The sequence below is a fragment of the Lynx canadensis genome, chromosome F2 (assembly GCF_007474595.2).
Source record: "Lynx canadensis isolate LIC74 chromosome F2, mLynCan4.pri.v2, whole genome shotgun sequence".
NCBI lineage: Eukaryota > Metazoa > Chordata > Mammalia > Carnivora > Felidae > Lynx > Lynx canadensis.
The window spans coordinates 19,848,661-19,867,454 of record NC_044320.2 but is presented as its reverse complement, the minus strand read 5'-3'; the positions used below and the strand labels follow the sequence as shown (position 1 = coordinate 19,867,454).

General features: G+C 41.6%; 1 protein-coding gene across 6 annotated transcripts in view; it reads right to left on the bottom strand.

Annotated features, from left to right (window-relative positions):
- The window catches only part of ENPP2 (ectonucleotide pyrophosphatase/phosphodiesterase 2), a 111,718-nt gene that overhangs the window by 21,360 nt on the left and 71,564 nt on the right, over positions 1–18,794 (bottom strand). For 4 of the 6 annotated variants that reach the window (XM_030303997.1, XM_030303999.2, XM_030304002.1 and 1 more), the window contains 8 exons: positions 18,262–18,370; positions 15,373–15,498; positions 11,623–11,654; positions 10,804–10,931; positions 8,470–8,557; positions 8,221–8,308; positions 6,932–7,116; positions 4,420–4,471 (listed from right to left, as the gene is read on the bottom strand). In XM_030303997.1, the coding sequence (XP_030159857.1) occupies positions 4,420–4,471; positions 6,932–7,116; positions 8,221–8,308; positions 8,470–8,557; positions 10,804–10,931; positions 11,623–11,654; positions 15,373–15,498; positions 18,262–18,370 (808 nt within the window). The remainder of the gene's footprint in view (positions 1–4,419; positions 4,472–6,931; positions 7,117–8,220; positions 8,309–8,469; positions 8,558–10,803; positions 10,932–11,622; positions 11,655–15,372; positions 15,499–18,261; positions 18,371–18,794) is intronic. The other 2 variants (XM_030303998.1, XM_030304001.1) reach the window with 1 other exon arrangement.

Below are 18,794 nucleotides of genomic sequence, written 5' to 3'. Positions count from 1 at the left end.
AGTAAGTTTGCTAAGACATTATGTACATGTGATTTGGAAACCACAGTCATGCAACTAAAATCCAGAATTCCCCACAAATCTAGAAACATTAAGGCTTTAGCAAGCAGTTTAGATTGCTGTTTTTCCTCTTTATTTTAGTGAAAGACTTGATCCTGTAACAGTTTAAATATTTAGAGCAAAAGATTGCCTAAGATTAATTTAATATGCCTCAAGTATCCCCTGGGCTGTTTCACTACCATAACGTACAACTTGTACATGTGTGTTAAGTATGAGAGGGTTTGCAGCATTTAACATCAAAATAGCCACACATGAATATTACAAGTGGAATATGTACAACACGTGGTTTCTTAAAAAAATTAGGGGCGCCTGGGTGGCGCAGTCGGTTAAGCGTCCGACTTCAGCCAGGTCACGATCTCGCGGTCCGTGAGTTCGAGCCCCGCGTCGGGCTCCGGGCTGATGGCTCGGAGCCTGGAGCCTGTTTCCGATTCTGTGTCTCCCTCTCTCTCTGCCCCTCCCCCGTTCATGCTCTGTCTCTCTCTGTCCCAAAAATAAATAAACATTGAAAAAAAAAATTAAAAAAAAAAAAATTAGCTACCCACAGGTGTGTTTATTTATTTTTTTTTTAATTTTTTTTTTCAACGTTTATTTATTTTTGGGACAGAGAGAGACAGAGCATGAACGGGGGAGGGGCAGAGAGAGAGGGAGACACAGAATCGGAAACAGGCTCCAGGCTCCGAGCCATCAGCCCGGAGCCCGACGCGGGGCTCGAACTCACGGACCGCGAGATCGTGACCTGGCTGAAGTCGGACGCTTAACCGACTGCGCCACCCAGGCGCCCCACCCACAGGTGTGTTTAAAAAGAACTAGGAATAAAAATAATCCAACTTTACATTTGTGTAGAATTTTAGGTTTACAAAATACAAAACTTCTATATTTATGTATAGAAGTCTCAATATATATTCAAAGATATTCAGAAGGGAGAAGTAATACTCTGAACATAACATGCACATGCACTTACACAATGACTCGAATTCATGAAGTTTTACTCTGGTGGAGCAGACATCCGATATTTCAAGTGGGAGATGAGATTTATGACCCAGGAAACACCATAAAGACCTGAGATAACTCTGACCAAGAAAATGTCACTTTGCGGCTTAATAAATGACTAAGTTATGACCCTTAAGGAGACAAAGACCAAGAGACAGAGTTACAAAAGGACAGGGGGAGAGAATACTGAGGCTTATACATATCCCAAAATCCAAACAAGGAAATGCTTTGCACATAATAAGTCAATGGTACATAATTATTTTTATTCCATGCAATAGTTCTAAAGTCTCCCTTATATCATTAAAGACTGTCCCACTAGGTCATGAGCAAACCAAAGAGATACGCTACCGTGATCCTCCCCTAACATTTTATGCCACCATTGTGATGTCACATGCAGGAAACTATCAGTGACACGGCTGACAAAACCAAATGATGTCTCAGAGAAATCAGTTCCCAGCCCAGGGTGGGCGCTCAACAAACACCTGTGAAGGTCCATTTCCATGAAAGCATATCAAGTTTAAGCTTCAGTGATGTAAAATCATCTTGAAACAAGACACTTCTGTTCACCTCTGAGTATTGCTTGGGGCAGGGGGCTCCTTCAATCCTGAAAGTCAGTGATTCACCTAGAAGATGCTTATTTTCATGCTCAGATGTTTGAGAGTACTCTTTATGCTGAGTTGTGAGACTGATTTTGTCACATGAGCACACTGTCACCAACAAGTTAAATGCATGATTTTTTTTCTCAAAATGGAAATGCCTCAGTATCATGAACAGCCAGATCCTGAACCAGCATAAATATGAGTCCATTAAAAGTTATTATAACTAACTATTTTACTGGTGTCTCTCTTTTTTTTTTTAGCTTATTTATTTTTAAGAGAGAGAGAGAGGGGCGCCTGGGTGGCGCAGTCGGTTAAGCGTCCGACTTCAGCCAGGTCATGATCTCATGGTCCGTGAGTTCGAGCCCCGCGTCGGGCTCTGGGCTGACGGCTCAGAGCCTGGAGCCTGTTTCGGATTCTGTGTCTCCCTCTCTCTCTGCCCCTCCCCCGTTCATGCTCTGTCTCTCTCTGTCCCAAAAATAAATAAACGTTGAAAAAAAAAAAAAAAAGAGAGAGAGAGAGAGAGAGAGAGAGAGAGAATGAGAGAACAAGCCAGGGAGGGGCAGAGGGAGAGGGAGACACAGAATCCGAAGCAGGTTCCAGGCTCTGAGCTGTGCAGAGCCTGATGTGGGGCTTGAACCCATGAACCATGAGATCATGATCTGAGCCAAAGTCGGATGCTCAACTGACTGAGCCACCGAGGCACCCCTTATTGGTGCCTTCCATAAGAGAAACATCTTACTACTATTTCTCTGACTTGGTGATTGAATATTTGAAAAACTCAAATCATGAGACTCTGCACCCATTTACCCTGTAAACATTCCAGTTTTTCTAATTATAATGACCCTGTAGTTCACCAGCAGCTAGATGTCAAACATTTCAAATCACTTCTAGAGTTTGTGGAGGATTTGTATACCTTCTACTAAGTCCTATTTTTCAAAGCTGTTTATCCAACTACATGCCCAAGAGTCTGTGTGTTCTTTGCTCAAAGAGAGAAAAGGGAGGGTGGTGAGACAAAAAGGCAAAAAGGAGGAAGATGAAGATCTTTATCAAAAGGGAAAATAAGTCAGGGGCGCCTTGGTGGCTCAGTCAGTTAAGCATCCGACTTCGGCTCAAGTCATGATCTCACAGTTCGTGGGTTCGAGCCCCACATCAGGCTCTGTGCTGACAGCTCAGAGCTTGGGGCCTGCTTCTGATTCTGTGTCCCCCCTCTCTCTCTCTGCCCGTCCCCTGCTTGCCCTCTTTCTCTCTCCACCTCTCAAAAATGAATAAACATTTTTTTAAAAATTGTTTAAGGGAAAATAAGTCAAGTAAATAAAATCCACTGGTTTCCTTGTTCTTTACTTAACCAGATTGAAAATAACACATATGATAAACAGGACCCTATGTAAGCTAATAGCTCAAACAATGCTCTCAGAAGGATTGACAACGTGCATTTGCTGCCTGACTTGGAGCTGTTGTGTTGAGTTCTATCTGCTTTTTAACATATTTTTCATCATTCATTTGCTGTTTGCTATCCCATCTACTGCAGTAACCTACCTTGGAGCCTTTCCCTCCCCTTCTATTTTCTTCTTATTTTCTGGAATTTCAAAACCAGAAGGAAGAGTTTGTGAGGTAGATGGCACCATTGTTCCTTATTATTTACTGCCCTTTCGTAAAGGAGTATATACTACCACCCATTGGCATGTGTCTTGCAGGACGGCATCCCTGTGGAAAGAATACTTCCCTCCTCCGTTGGTTTCATGTGCTCTGGTTTCACCAGCCAACTGTGAATGGTAATGACAAATGCCTCATAAAAGCAGAAGCATTGAGGGGCGCCCGGGTGGCTCAGTCAGTTGAGCTTCCGACTCTTGATTTCGGCTTGGGTCATGATCGTGGGATTGAGCCCCATGTCGGGTTCTGCACTAAGCATGGAGCCTGCTTAAGAGTCTCTCTCTCCCTCTGCCCCTCTCCCCCATTCACACTCTCTTTCTCTCTCTCAGATAAAAAAAATAATAATAATAATAGAAAGAAGAAGCCTTGAGACCCACTGCGTGTTCTGCCATTCGTCTCTTCCCTCTGCCATGAGAAGGGCATGCCCCAGCTAGGGGCTGTTCCTGCAGCTTGGATTCCAGAATAAAGAGTTCCCAGAGCCACACTTGGCCTGGAGTCAGTATACCGAAATGTGAACAAGAAATGCAGCTTTCTTGGTACAAACCACTGAGACTCTCTTCTTTAGTCACAATCTTGCAAAAGTTGACTAATACACGCATGTTATCATTGTACACTGCATTTTATGTACAATATACAAACAAAAGGAGAATTAGTTAGAGGGCTCAAGATGATCCTCATATAAAGAGGGAGTTCTGATACAGTTCATTCTGCATATCTCTCCTGACCACAACACATTCCTTGCTTCTCCAGGTACATAAGCTTCAGCATAAGTACCAGCTGCTATTATTTATACTGTGACTTCCAGTCCCTTCAGAGAAGTCCCCAACGGCACCTTCACTTATGACCCAACAGATACACAATGGTATGTCTGTTTTCCAGGAGCCTAAAAGCTATTGAGAAACAAAAAAGCTAGTGGAATTTTTCCAGCTATTTAAAGCTGGCATCTTCTGTACATAGAATAAACCAATACCCTTGGCCAGATGGATATTAAAATCACGTTGCAACTCCAATTTTAATTTTCAAAAATATTGTGCTTACACTGTGAAGTAAATAAGAGGTCTCTTCAATTTTTGAAAACTGAAAAACAAAACTTATCTGATTGTTTTTCCCATCAACTCCTCACCTTCTGTGGACCCTTTTATATGAAGGCGTTTGTTGAGTTCATCCAATTTGTTCTTCATGTGTGAAAACCAGAAAAGGAAAGGAGAAAAAAAAGCAAATCAGAAATGTCCTGTCTTTCCTGCATGCTTCTCTCTACTTAGTATCTTGCTAAATTCAAAACAGGACCCTAAATTCCATCAGTATCATAAGCCCTGTAGAGGAATTACTGTTTTATCTCAAACTGACATTCCAGGCTTCACCTCCCAGTGGATCTGTGGCCACGAGCACCTTCTTTAATCTTTCCATGACTCTGTTTCCTTTCCCTCAAACTGTGGACAGTCATGGAACCAGGCTCCCAAATTGGTGAGAATAATGATTTGGGTACCTATACAGGTAAATTAATTAGAATAGTGCTTCAATATTTCAGATTAATCCTAGGTACACTAAAGTGATTCCCAAACTGATTTATGAAGTCACTTTTCCAAGGTTGGAAAGTAATGGCTCAGCAATTCTATCTGTCATTATATACCCTAGGGACACTAGCATATGTGTACGAGAAGACTGGCAATAATGTCTACTGCGGCATTGTTCGGAGATGCTAACAACTGGAAATTACCAAATGCTCTCAAATAGGAAAAGGAAAAAAATCATTATGGTGTGTTTACACAATGAAGTATTAACTATTAGTGGTAAAAAATGAACGAGCTAAAACTCATGTATTAATGAACAAAATAACTGCAGAATACATATAGTATAACAGCGTTCGCATACAAATGTACAATATGCAAAACTATACCATAAGTTATTTTAGGGAATTATATCAAAGATTAATTAATATATTATTTAAGAGACACATATGCATGGAATAAAAATTACCTGCCTGGCAATTATGTGTACTATCTTCAGGTTACTAATTACCTTTGGGGTAGGAACGAAGCAGGACTGGCAGGGAGTGTATACATGGAGCTTCCACCACTGAATTTATAACATCTTCTTTCTCATGATGTGTGTATTGTGGCATTTATTTTATTAATCTGTATACCTTTGCAGTATGTCTGGACTTTTTTTTTAAGAAAAGGAATGCAGTCTTTTGGAGAAACCCATAGACAAAATAAAGACAATCCAGAATTCCTCTCAAATGGTTTAAGATAACAAATCCAAAATATTTCTTGTTTTCCAGAAGAAAGGTAATTCAGAAAGCAAGATACAACTAAAAGATTACTGTAGGGTTATGTTTGGAATCCACCTCAAAGGCCACTTCCTATTGACTTTGGTAACACAACACCTCCAGCTGAGGTCTCAGAACGACCTGACGGATAGTAGTGGATGGTAATTAGCTTTGTTCATTCTCCTCAGGAGCCAAAGTAGGAAGAAGAAGTAAAAGGGGTCAGGGGGAGAAGAGCAAGCTGAATTCCTCCAGTGGTGAGCTTTTCTCATCCTGTGGCTCCCAGGCCCCCAGGAATCCTGGAAGGTAGCAAATAGTAGAAGGGGATAGGGCAGGCAGGCGGAGAGCTATGTTCCATTTTTCCAAGGTCTACTAGAAGGTTCACACATTTACCCATAATAAAACCACACATGCAAACACAGCAGATTGTTTTGCTTTGTGTTGGAATCACATCAACTCAGTGTGGTAACACTGATTATTTCTTGCTGTCCGAGCAGTGATTGGTAACCATAAAGGACTTTGATCAATATAAAATTCAATAAGTCAATTATTGCTGAACACTTACAGTTTGATATTCAAAAACTCTTCAAACACAATGTACTGGGCGGATTCTACTTGCACCACCACCCTCCCCTCTACCCCCCATGCTCTACCCTCCCCTGCTCTGCACCCTGGGAGACTGACCTCTAAGGACTCTTCCAAAGAGCAAGCTTGCCTCCAGCTCCTGAGAGACAACAATGGGTATCTACTCCCCCAGGTTTCTCTTCCCAGGTTGCAGTGTACTCACTACACCCATCTACCAGATCCAGGAATTCCTCCCCATACAGCTCTGTCTCCATGTTCTTGTCCCTTTATTGCTCAGGTCTAGGACCGGCACCCTCTAGCGCCAGGGTGCCTCACTGTCCCTCACTGCCTTGCCTCTACCCTGCCCAGCCCATGTAAATAGTCCTCTCATTAAACATGATTTACCCAAACCCTTTAAACTCTCTTTAAAAACCTTTTGTGCATAGGCCATCTGTTTCCTATTGGGACCATGACAGACAGACACACGATCCACGTTGAAAAAAAAGGAAAGCCTTTGGTTAGGAATTATAACGCTGCAGAATAGCAGCATGAATTCTAGTTTTTTGCCCTTTGTTCTCTATATCTATGCTGCCCAATATGGTAGCCACAAGCCATATATGGCTCTTTCAACTTCAAGCAATTGAACAAGACTTAAAATTTAGTTCCAAGTGCTCAAGAAACCATATCTGGTCAGTGGCCAGCACAGATGTAGACCATTTACATTTTCACAGAAAATTCTATTGGACAGCACTGCTCTATACCCAACAAGCTCCTCCATGATAATAAACATAAAGATTATTTCTACCTTTGGCTCTACCTTATCATCACAGTTACAGCCCAGGTCAAAATCAGACTGAAGGTACATAATCCCAGGATAGTTAGGTCTGGTAACTTCCTCTGGCATGGTTGGCCTGAAGGTATTCGTACGCAGGAGATGATTCAAACTTCCATGGGTCCCATTATTTGGAGCTGGCTTCAAGCCCAGGAGATCTGGTGAGTAGAGAAATGGAGTCAGGTGCTTGATAAATATTTTTTGAGGAGCGATAGTGAGAGTCAAAACCATGCATCTTCCAAGGGTCTGAAAACTCTGAACACAAAGCAGAACTGAATAAAGCCAAAATTAGTTTGTAAGCCCCCCTTTCTTAGCTCCTGAACCGTTCTAGCCTGAACATGTCTTGCCACAGCTTTCTGAAATAGCCATGTTCGTTGCCTGCCCATAGAGAGAGGCATTCCCAAAAAGAAAGAGTGAATGAACAGGGCCTTGACCAGCTATTGCTTATGTCTGTGACAGCTATAGGGACTACCAGAGTCAGTGTCAATGCCCTCCTGCATCTCTGAGATTTTTTATCCCACCTTTTGAAATGAGACTTATAATCAATAAATAACCCCTAGCCTGCCCTCTAATGCACTCCACAGAAGTATGGGGAGAAGAGGAGGGTTTGGCCCTGTGCCTTGAAAGGCTGCTCTGAAATGAACAGGCTGATTTCATAGCAAGGGAATAGTTGCCAAGCAGGCACACAGTGACTTGCCTAAGCTGAGAGGCAGGACAGGGGAGAGCTAGCAGCCAAGATGGGAAAAGAACCCAGGAGACCCGACTTTCAGACTCCCCCTCTAACCACCAGACCGGCACTCCCTTACTAAATAGGAAAAGTTGTCCTCATTCAGCGACTAGAAGCTCAAGGAAGAAAAATAATTAGGAGCGCATAAATAGCTGGCCAGGATGCAAGCTGGCACCATTTTAACCGGGCTGCAACACCAGAGATGGAGGTGGGAGAAAGCTCTGTGAGGAACTCTCCTTGCTTCACCAGGTCTCTGACCAGTGGTGTCAAACTGTCACGTGATGTTAGATCAGCCAGAGGCTGCCAAGAACAACACTAGGAAAACTCCCCATTAGTCAACTGTTAAAGGAAGACAAAGAAGCCTTAGAAGGGGATGATATTCTGTCCTTCGAACCAGTGGGCAAGTTACACCAATGTTTTGCAGGGAGGTGAAGTGGTCCTAGAAAACAGATACCTCGGTTCTTTCTCTGACCTCGCTGAAGTTCATACGATAACTCAGATTGCTTCGTTGGCTTTGATTAAATAGGTGACTTACCACACATAACATTGTAAAGCTCAATGTTTTCAAATGGAGGCACTTTAGTCTTGTACTTAAATGTCGGGCCATAACCTACAAAAACAGTCTTCCAAGAGAAAGGAAACAAAAACAATTAGACGTTGCTGGTATCTAGTAGCAGCCCTTTTTCCATTTATGAATACTGTTCAACTTCTCTCATGCCAGTATTCTCTAGCTCTTCTGAGAATCACTAAAATCCATTCTCAATTCACAGTTCTGTGGTCATACCTGCATGCTGTTAACTTTGTTATCAAATCCATGGTCTCCCTGGAAAAAACATTTTCCTGATGGTTTCTTATACACATCCAAAGGTTTCCTACATCGAAACAATCGTAGGATTAGTCAGGATTTCTCATGAAATCACTCCTAAGAAGCCAATTTTGACACACACAAAATCTCCAAGAAGTGGATTTTACAAGCATATTCATCTCTATTTTAATTGCATCGTTCTTGTAGTGATGAAAAGATGATGCTATTCATTTTCCCCAGGTGCCTTTATGTTGACAATTGGCACAGGACAAATGGGGGCCTCTGAAGACAAGGCAGCTACTGTCCTGTACCTTGCTTGTGCTGAGCAAAGCATTAGTCACAGGTAATGTTCTGTCTGCCAATGTGCTTCCCTAGCTCCACAAGGGTAAGATTCTCCACCCTGGGACCATGTTTGTCTGGTTCACTTCTATATCCCTATCACTAGGCTCAAAGCCAAGCACATAATAGGTACTTTTAAAATATGTGTTATTTAATCAATGAATGGAGATGTATTTTATAAAAGTGTTTACATACAAATTTACCTATCAATATAATACAATTAGAGGGTATAGCTGAGTGGCAAATTTAACATGTATTAGTGACATATTTAACAAAAGCCCAGGCTCCCATAGACAACATCACTATTTACAAATAAGAAAGTGAAAACATTGCTCTCTAGGCATCAAAACCACTTGACCTTTCTTGTTATGACAGGGAGATGTCTTTTGCTTAAATGTCATGCAGCACGTTTCCAAAATACTTCCATGTTTAGTAATATAAATACTCCCGTGGGTCCCATTTCTATGGATCCTTGTAAGTGCCTACAGACTCTATTGCACTGCACTGACATGCCTGGTGGAAAACAAATTGAACATTTGGGTCCCCACTCCTAGGAAAAGTACTTTCAGCTTGGGGTGATGAGATATGTGCATATGACAACTCAACAGTGCAAAGTTAAATTAAAAAGGTTTACTGATTATTGGGGTGTCCGGGTGGCTCAGTTGGTTAAGTGTCCAACTCTTGGTTTCTGCTCAGGTCATGATCTCATGGTTTCGTGAGTTCCATCCCCGCGTCAGGCTCTGTGCTGGCAGCATAGAGTTTGCTTGGGATTCTCTCTCTCTCCTTCTCTCTCTGCCCCTCCCCCACTCACACTCTGTCTTTGTCTCTCTCAAATAAATAAATAAACTTTAAAAAAAAAGAAGATTTACTGATTAGTAAAATGCCTGGCTTTGGTCTCCACTAACTTGGTCAACTGTCATCATCTCTCACTTCTACTCAACTACCAGCTTTTCTGCGTATCAACCTATCAACTGCACCAAATTTGCTCTCTCTTCCAAGCTACGCCATCCATAAAAGAACACAGAGAAACCCATTGTGTTCATATCTTGGTAACTACTTCATGAAGACCCCCTATGTCTGTTCTAAATGGTTTCAATAATTTCTGGTCTTCATACATCTCTCTTCATAATCCTAAATATTTAACTCTATGTAGACCCTTGACAATTACAGTAGGATATTTATGTATGTGTCACATGTGTCCCAAAAGGTGGTTCAAACTGATACACTGATAGAAGTTTCTAGAGGACCACAATCTTATCATCATCTTCTCTCCCTTGTAAACTCATTACCCAACTAGAGTACATATAGTAGTTGCTCAATTATCACTACAGACCAACTCCCAAAACTTTTCTTGAGGAGCAAGTCAGAGCAAGAGTGAGCGGAAAAGGGCTTCTGCCAGGTCTGTGTGAAAATGGATACCCTTTTAATGATTAATTCTTTGGAAGTGCTCAGAATTTCCAGACACATTCTACATCAGATTCAAGAGCAAGAAACAGTGTCTTAAATATTGGAGAGTCTTTTGTAGCTCAAAAGAAGGTAAACATTTAAAATATTTAAGGCAACAACATCTTCTAAACTCCTCCACAAATGTTGCTACAGGGTAAGTCTTGTCAAATGAGACCAAATCAGTCCAGTTGTGGTTAAGTCCATGTCCCAGGCATACTTTTGACCTACTCAAGCAATAAGGATAGAGGTTAGAATGTAAATTTAAAAAGTGGAAAGAGAGAGAAAGAGAGAGAGAGACCACACAGAGATGCACTGAGAGACTTCAAAGAGACACCAAGAGGCTGAGATCCAGAAAATAGAGATGTGTTGGCTCAGCGCTAATTGTTTATCTAGCATAAAAAGTATTTGGAAATGGTGGGATTTCCAACTGAGATTTCTTTTTTTCATGGCTAAGGACCTTGTAGCATTCCAGTTGCCAAAGAGGTGGTTATGAAGATCAAAAACTGGGACAGCCAATCCCCAAGTTACCTTGCGACATGCCATCTGCGGTCCACCAATAAATGGATGTCCTCAATTCTTCTGTTGTTGGCATAGTGTAAGCGTTTAGGAAGGTGCTGTTTCATGTAAGGCTTAAAGTGCTGATCTGGTTTTTTACACTGAAATATAAATGGAAATTGGACTTTTACATGGAGTGTTTTCTAGAAAAAGTCGTACATACTCTCTCTCTAGAAAGTTGAAGGAGGTTGTAAGCCAAACAAAGGGCTAGTTAGTGAATAAATGGAATCTGTTATCCCCTATCAAATAATACAAGCTAAAAACAAATAGGTTCAAAGGGGATTTGATAACTTGGTAGATGACATGGAAGGTTATCAGAGGGTAGTTAGGAATTTTTAAGATACATTCCTGACTTGTGAGACTATCACTAACAGCAACTCCAACACTAAAGCCTTTTCCAACTACTTGGAGTCAAGGATGGGAGGCAGGGTGGGAAGGGAGGAGATGAGCACTCAGGCCTGTGTGATTACATCCTGCATGGTGGGGAGGGTGATGGAACAGGGTGATGGGCAGATCTGCTTCAGAGAGAGTAAGGATTTGTTTACTCATGAATGAATACTATTCAGTTCTAATGGAAAGATCAAATATTCTCAGTTTGTGTCATTGCCAAGACCATTAGGGAGTCTGCAGCTGTCCAGTTTTGAAGTTTTGAAAACTCTTAGAGAAACAAATATATGGGACTGCCGGGCAGTAAGGAAAATGTTCCTCCCGCCCCACAGGGTAGATGAACCTAGGAGGTGAGTGTGTGGAAGCCGCTCCAAGGGCAGAGACCGGGTGACCTGCCATACTTACCGTGAGATTAGCAATAATGGCTTTAGGGTCATCTGTTCAAAGAGAGAAGGAGAGCAATTTCAAAAAAAGATGACAATAATCACTGAGAGAAATAATTTTTACAGCAAAGGACTCAATTATTTCTCTTTTTTTCCCCCCTCCCAGAAGAGCTATCACATTAGGCTCTATTGAAAATATGTGTAAAGTTGTGTGTGAGTATTTAATATTTTGGTAAGTGGAACGCAGCTATGTACGTGGAAATACCTCTATGGCACATTTCCTGGCAAGGTCTGGTTCTCCTCTTCTGCAAGGGAATCCCTCCTTCCAGAGCACAAAGATAATGCTAGGTAAACATCTTCTTGAAGTTTCCCCAGTGGTCCCTCTGGATCTTGGCTTCAGTTTATTTGCAATTTGCCATCAGGAACTAAATCGGGCACTTGGGGCTTTTAGTGGCACTTCCTATTTATCTGCAGGTCTTTGAAACAAGCTATCATCCATTTTAAGATGAATCTTCTACTCCATTGAGTTATTTTTTTTTCTAAATGGAGTTTTGTTTCCCCAGTAACATCATGGGTCTAATTAGGTAGCTGCCCTCTCCAGCCACAGTCACACACAGGGATGCACCTCCTTTATTTTTACTAACCAGCAAACAAAAGGTATTTTAGTCAGTACCCTGAGCTAGCTAAAAGCAAAACTATGTAAATGATGACTGTGTTTAAACTGTGGACAGGATTACATTATCTGAAGGTCCCCTTTTGGGGGGTGTGGAGAGAAAGAGCAGATTGTAGGTTGGTTGGATTTTGTTTTGTTTTCAAAAAATTTGCCTTAGTGTGTCATTACAGAATCAGCAGAAAAGGAAAGCAGCATACGGAAGAGATACCAACGCTCATGAAGCAGCCCTCCCTGAAATTTTTTTTAAAAATTTTGAATGTTTACTTATTTGGCGGGGGGGGGGGGGGGCAGCATGAGTTGGGGAGGGGAGAGAGAGAGGGAGACACAGAATCTGAAGCAGGCTCCAGGCTCTGAGCTGTCAGCACAGAGCCCGATGTGGGGTCTGAACTCACAAACTGCGAGATCATGACCTGAGCTGAAGTTGGACGCTTAACCAACTGAGCCACCCAGGTGCCCCAGCCCTCCCTGAAATTTAAGTATCAGTGGAGTAGGTCATGTCTATGTCATTTCTGGCTGTATCCACGGGGCCTGGTTCATGGTAGGCATTCAGTAAGCATTCGCTAATATAAATAAATAAATACTTGTTGTTATTTTTTGAAAATGCATCACTGGGGTGCCTGGACGGTTCAGTCCGTTAAGTGGCTGACTCTTGGTTTTGGTTCAGGTCATGATCTCATGGTTCATGAGTTTGACCCCCACGTCAGGCTCTGCACTGACAGTGCGGAGCCTGCTTGAGATTCTCTCTCTCTCCCTCTCTCTCTGCTCCTCCCCTGCTCTCGCTCTCTCTCTCTCTCTCTCTCAAAATAAATGAGTAAAATTTTAAAAAAAAGAAGGAAAAAATGTAAAAGTAAGCTTGTCTTGCAGTGTAAGTACACATACTTCAGAGACAGTTTTCAGAATCTTAATTCTAAAGCTATGAAATCCAAAGCTAAAATGTGGACTCCATCCTACCTAAATTGGGGTTTAATTTTAGTTGCATTTTTTAATGGAAAGCAAGAAAGTAATAATGGTAGCAACAATATGAACCCAAATTGTGTCCCTATCATGTGCAGTCTCTGTGAGAACTGTGCAGGCACTTTCTCTCTGGTCACAGCTACTCTGGGAGGTAGGTGCTAACAGAATCCTCACCAAGCCAAAGGGCATTTAGAAGAGGGGTGCTTTTACACTGGGACCCTGGCAATCTGAATGAGCGGGCCATCCTCTGAACTTCTATACTCTGTGGACTCATAAACCACAATCCTCAAAGGGACCAAACAGGCTAAGTCACGTTCTTTGATGATGAAGAAAAATAAACAGCACGGGGCAATCTTGTGCTCAGATAAATCCCAGAGAACTACTGGAAAATAACAACTGCCTGAGTCCACGCTTAAGACACCAACTTCGAGTTCTCAAGTTCTCAGGCCTCTCACGCTGGCAGCTCCTGCTTTGCATGAGCGGAAGTGGTCACCCAGCACATGGCGGTGCTTAAGAACTGGTGAATGTGGGCTCACATCCCAGCTCCGCCACGTCCTAGCTCTCTTGTTTCTCACCAGAAACTTCACCTCTCTCTGAGCCTTGATTTCTACTGTTTGCAAAAGGGGATAATAACACCCGTCCCACAGGGTTATTAGAAGGATTGAAGAAGACTGTCTACACATCTAGCTGAAATAGTGACATGGCCAAGACACCATCATCATAGCTCACATTTATACAACTTTGACTATGTGCTAAACACTGACCAAGGGGATATGTAGATAATCTCTCATCAATCTTTCCAACAATCCTTTTTTAATAGATGAGGAAACTGAGGCACAGAGCATGTAACTAGTTTGCCCAAGATCATAAAGTGACCACCTGGCCAAGCAGGGATTTGAACCTAGACATCCTGCCACCCTGTCTGTGCTGCTAACCATCCACTCTACTGACTCTCACAGGATGAAATCACATATAGGAAAGCGTTTGTAAAGTATGAAATATTTCATTATTGGTACTTATTACTTCATTGGCCCCAAGGTTTTCCTTTTCCCCTAAAACAACCTCGTCATTCCATTTACCATTCATTTACTGAAAAGACCTTTCAATATAGACAAAACCTTTCTTGCACAAGCCCTAAAATGTAAGCACCGATTCAAGAGATACCACAGTGACCCGTGTCCTGTCCCTGGCCAGGGCCTTCCTGTCTCAAGTGAGCAGAGGAGAAGGGAGGATCCGGAGGACAGAAAGGGCATGGAAGAGAGACGGCAGAAACACAGAGGATTTGTTTATTTTACAACGTTGCCTGGAGCTGACCTTGGAACTGTTCCCATTTGTGTTGACTCAGGAACGCAGTTTGGGAAAAACTTAATTTTCCAAAGCTTTACACTTTCGCAGATGGTTTCTTATTCCCAAGGTTGAAACCTCTAAAGGATTTTTTCCCCCAAATGCAGCATGTCTCCAATAAAACTGTGGACTTCTCAGGGGCTAGGGAGGCACCACCTAAGACATCCTATTCTATCGATAAATGTTCTTGTCAGTGGCATATCATAACCTGAGTGTGTACAACATAAGCGATAAGACGGTTCCTGTTTATTTCTAATCTTTCAAAATGGCTGCCACTTCCCAAGGGCAGGACCCCAGGGTTGTGTTGGTCACTTTCATAAAGCTGAAGAGTCCCCTTTAACTGGGCTCCTAGGGACATTCAGGGTCTGAGTGTGGTTCTGACAAACCTGTCACAGACTCCCCTGCCTCAGCTAAAGAGTAAGCTTGAACCTCTTGTTGAAATGTTCCTCTGCTGTAAACAGAAGTTTATGGTTATGCGCATGTCTCAAATTAAGTGTATTTTCCACATAAAGAAAACCAGAGCAAATATTTACATAATGCTGTCATGTGCCAGGACCCTCTCTGAGTGATACACATAGATTCATTTCCACAACAGCTCGATCCAGTAGCTGTTGTTAACATCCCATTTTTCAGATGAAAAAGTTGAGGGTTCGAGTTTTTACATAACTTATTCAAGGTCGCCCAGCTAAGAAGTAGCAAAGTGAGGATTTTTACGCAAGAATTTCAGCTTCAGAGAACGAGGCTGCACCTACTCTACTCTATTACCATTCTAACAACTTAGCATTTTGAGAAGCAACTTACATTTAGCATTATTGCTAAATTTGGACCGAATTCTTCCTAGAGTTCCAGGCACTAACGTAATGTCATCCACGTTAGTCAGGTAATTGCTCAGGAACTCCGTTCTGTCACAGGTGACATCTTCCATTCCTGTAGGGGGCAAAGAACATATTTTCAGGTGATTGTAAACTTAATATCCTAACACAGACACTAAAAATAACACCCAGGCATGTCCCTAATTCATTTCTAACAACTTACTGTGAGGATCCCCCTCTTTTGAGATTTCTTAACTTGACTTTACATTTTTTAATGCTCCTTTCTATAATCACTTCACCAGATTCTGATATAGTCACATCATCTTGCACTGCCAGAAGGTGGAAAATGCATCATCTCAATGATCATTTTAAGTCGTTCAGCAGGAACAGCAAGACAGAGGAAGTGACTACGATCTTCTTTTTAAAAAGCTATTTACACAGTCATTATGGAAAAGATCTACTCTAAAAAAAAAAATCCTAGATTGCTTCAAACTCTTCCCAGCTGGGGGTGGTGTAAATAACTGGAATACATAGTTCTGTGTCTCTTTTACAAAATGTCATTTTCCAATTCTCTCTAATGTATCTCCTGACTTGAGTGCATAATCACCAGTCCTCAGCCTGTCTCCACTGGTGGCCTTGGACGTTACTGACAAAACAATACTGGCAACAAGAGATGAGAAAAAAATGTCAGCCCCAATGACCACCCAAACTGAAAAACAAAATATTGCTGAAAACAAGTTGTAAACAATGTAATCAGTCAAAACTGAAAGCTAGCAACTCAAACACAAAAAGCGTGTAGGTAGGGAATTTTTTTAACCGACAAATATTCCTGCCCTACCCAAGACTGGTTTTCTTCCCCCATCAAAAAAAAAAAAATTCTTAATCAATATTAAAAATAGATGAATAAAAAAACAACATAAACTCAAATGTCACAATAATAGACTATGGGGACTGGGAGACACATTTATGGTCATTTTGGAATTTATGAGATGACACAGAACGATGAAGATTTAATATACTGCTTTGCACAATCCAATATATAGATATTCTCTAAGAGGGGGAAAATAAGTGATTCTGTAAAGGACATCGTAAGGTTTTGGAATAAAGAAATACAACCCAGAGTGGCGCAGACCTGATAAACTCCAAATTATCACCTTCTGGGATCCCAGATCAAGACATCTCATCTCTTTTGCAATTCAAATGGGAATGAAGAAAGACAAAAACATATCCCAACATAACACAAAGTTTATACAGCTTGTCTTTTAACATTGAAACCATCATAAAGAAAAAACAATGAACAGCTACTGTTTTAGTACACTGTTAACTCAGAAAAAGCAAGTCTCAAAACACATATTGGTGGAAGACTGGAAGAATCTTCCATTTGTTACACGTCTAGGAAGTCAGTTTTGCCATCGTAGCGGTGAACCATCTCTCTTGCTTTCAAAGACCATATGTGAAGAGCTTCTCAAGCGTCATCACTCTCACCCTCTGGACTAACTCTGTGTAGGTAGTATTAGTGTTTTCATTCTGCAGATGAGGAGGCCGCATATGACGAGGTGGCTCCTTAGTGGCACAGTGCAATTTGAACTCCACTGAAATTACTTCTTACTCCAAAGCCCAGGCTCTGAAATACTAGACCATACTACCTTTTAAGAAAGAGACGCAAAGGCTTCCCAAAACTAAAGCAATCTACTCATCTCAGAAGCCTGCACCTGGTAAGACAAGGTTTTAAACTAAGACCTTTGCAATGCTCCAGCATGTGACTCGCTGGCACCCATCCACTTCTTAGACATGAGGCTCCAGCCTGTGACCAAATGCTCTTGACACCTCTGGGCAACTTAAATTGAATCAGCTGTGTCACAGGCTCCAGAATCTCTGTCTTATCTGTAGCTCTCTCCCAAGTCAATCTTATGGAGCATGATTTTGCAGAGGGTCATATTTAGCCCCTGCCAAAGAGCAAGCAAGTCCCCCAACTTCTTTTTTTAACTTCTCCTAGATTTTCTAGGACATTCTGGAAAGAAAACTACAGGCCCAAAGCAGACCTTTGACTAGGGACCCTTGCCTGCCATTCTTAACACAACTACCAAAGAGTCTACCAATTTTTTTTCTCTGAAGCCCTTTCCTAGAAGGGAGCAGGCCCACATTCCAGGGTCATTCTTTCAATTTGATAGTTCTGGAATGCAGGAGGCACTCTCTAGATAGAACTCAGGGTACACAGCTGTGAATAAGAACGCCCTCTGAGGAACTCCCTGCAGCTCCATAATATCTAATGTTTATGATGTTCAACAAAGTGGTTATGAATTCTTTTACTTTATACAGTGATTTAGAAAAACTCTGCTTCTTCCTCTCTTTAACAGTTTCTGTACTGAAGCAAGGTCCTGTGGTTTTGGTTTTGAATTCTCTCAGTGAATACAGGGAAATCGTTGTACTTATATACCTCTTCTTTGACAAGAATCCTATGTCTCCTCCTCCGTATCATATTTAGATTAATTTTTTTTAGCCACATAAACTCTGTAGGCTCTTTTTGGGGATGTGGCTAGCAGAGATAAGTAGTATCACCTGATATGTCACAGAGAGGAAGCTATTAATACCACAAGAAAATTGTCTGCCACACTTTGGCAAGAGACAGATTTTTGTGGAAAGACTTTCTTTCCTGCAAAGAAAAGGATGACACAGGAAGTCCCTGGTTTGGGTCAGAATGATCCAGGGTCATCTCATGTCATCTCACACTTTTGAGTCATGGCCTGACTTCTTTCCTACCCTAAAGAAAGAGGGCAGAAGGTGAAGAATACAATCTGGGACTCTGAGGGCAAGCGTTCTCCATCAGAAACATGATCTATGTAGTTGTCCTATTAGCGAAGAAGAAACAAAGGTTTACCATGGTCTCCAACAAAGATGACATTGACACAGCGATGCAGCTTCAGCTGTTTCAGTCCATCCATTAATTGCCCCACTGTTTTGTCAATTTCCCTCAGAGGATTCGTCATCTGGAAAAAAAGAGCAAATCAGGCCCGGCAGGTTTTTGGGGTTTTTTTTTTTCCTTTTAGTTTCTCATAGATCTTCTACCCCTAGAACATTCTGGAAAGAAAACTTCAGGCCCAGAGGCAGAGCTTGGTCTAGGGAGATCTGTCTGCTGCTCTTAATGGAAATCTGTTCTGATCACTTTTATTTGTATTATTTCAGGAACGTAAAATCTCCCCTCATTCAATCCCTTTTAAGATTCTGTGATACAAAAATATCAGAAAGATGAAGGTAAATTCTTTTTTTTTTTTTTAGAGATAAACTGGCCTTTCTAAAATGTAACAATGTTATTTAAATCCAAGAATTTCGAGAGTAAGCAGAAAGTCAGATGGATAGTTTAAGCCTCTTTTTGCTAGGTGAAATCACATCAGGTTTTGAACCATGGCAAGA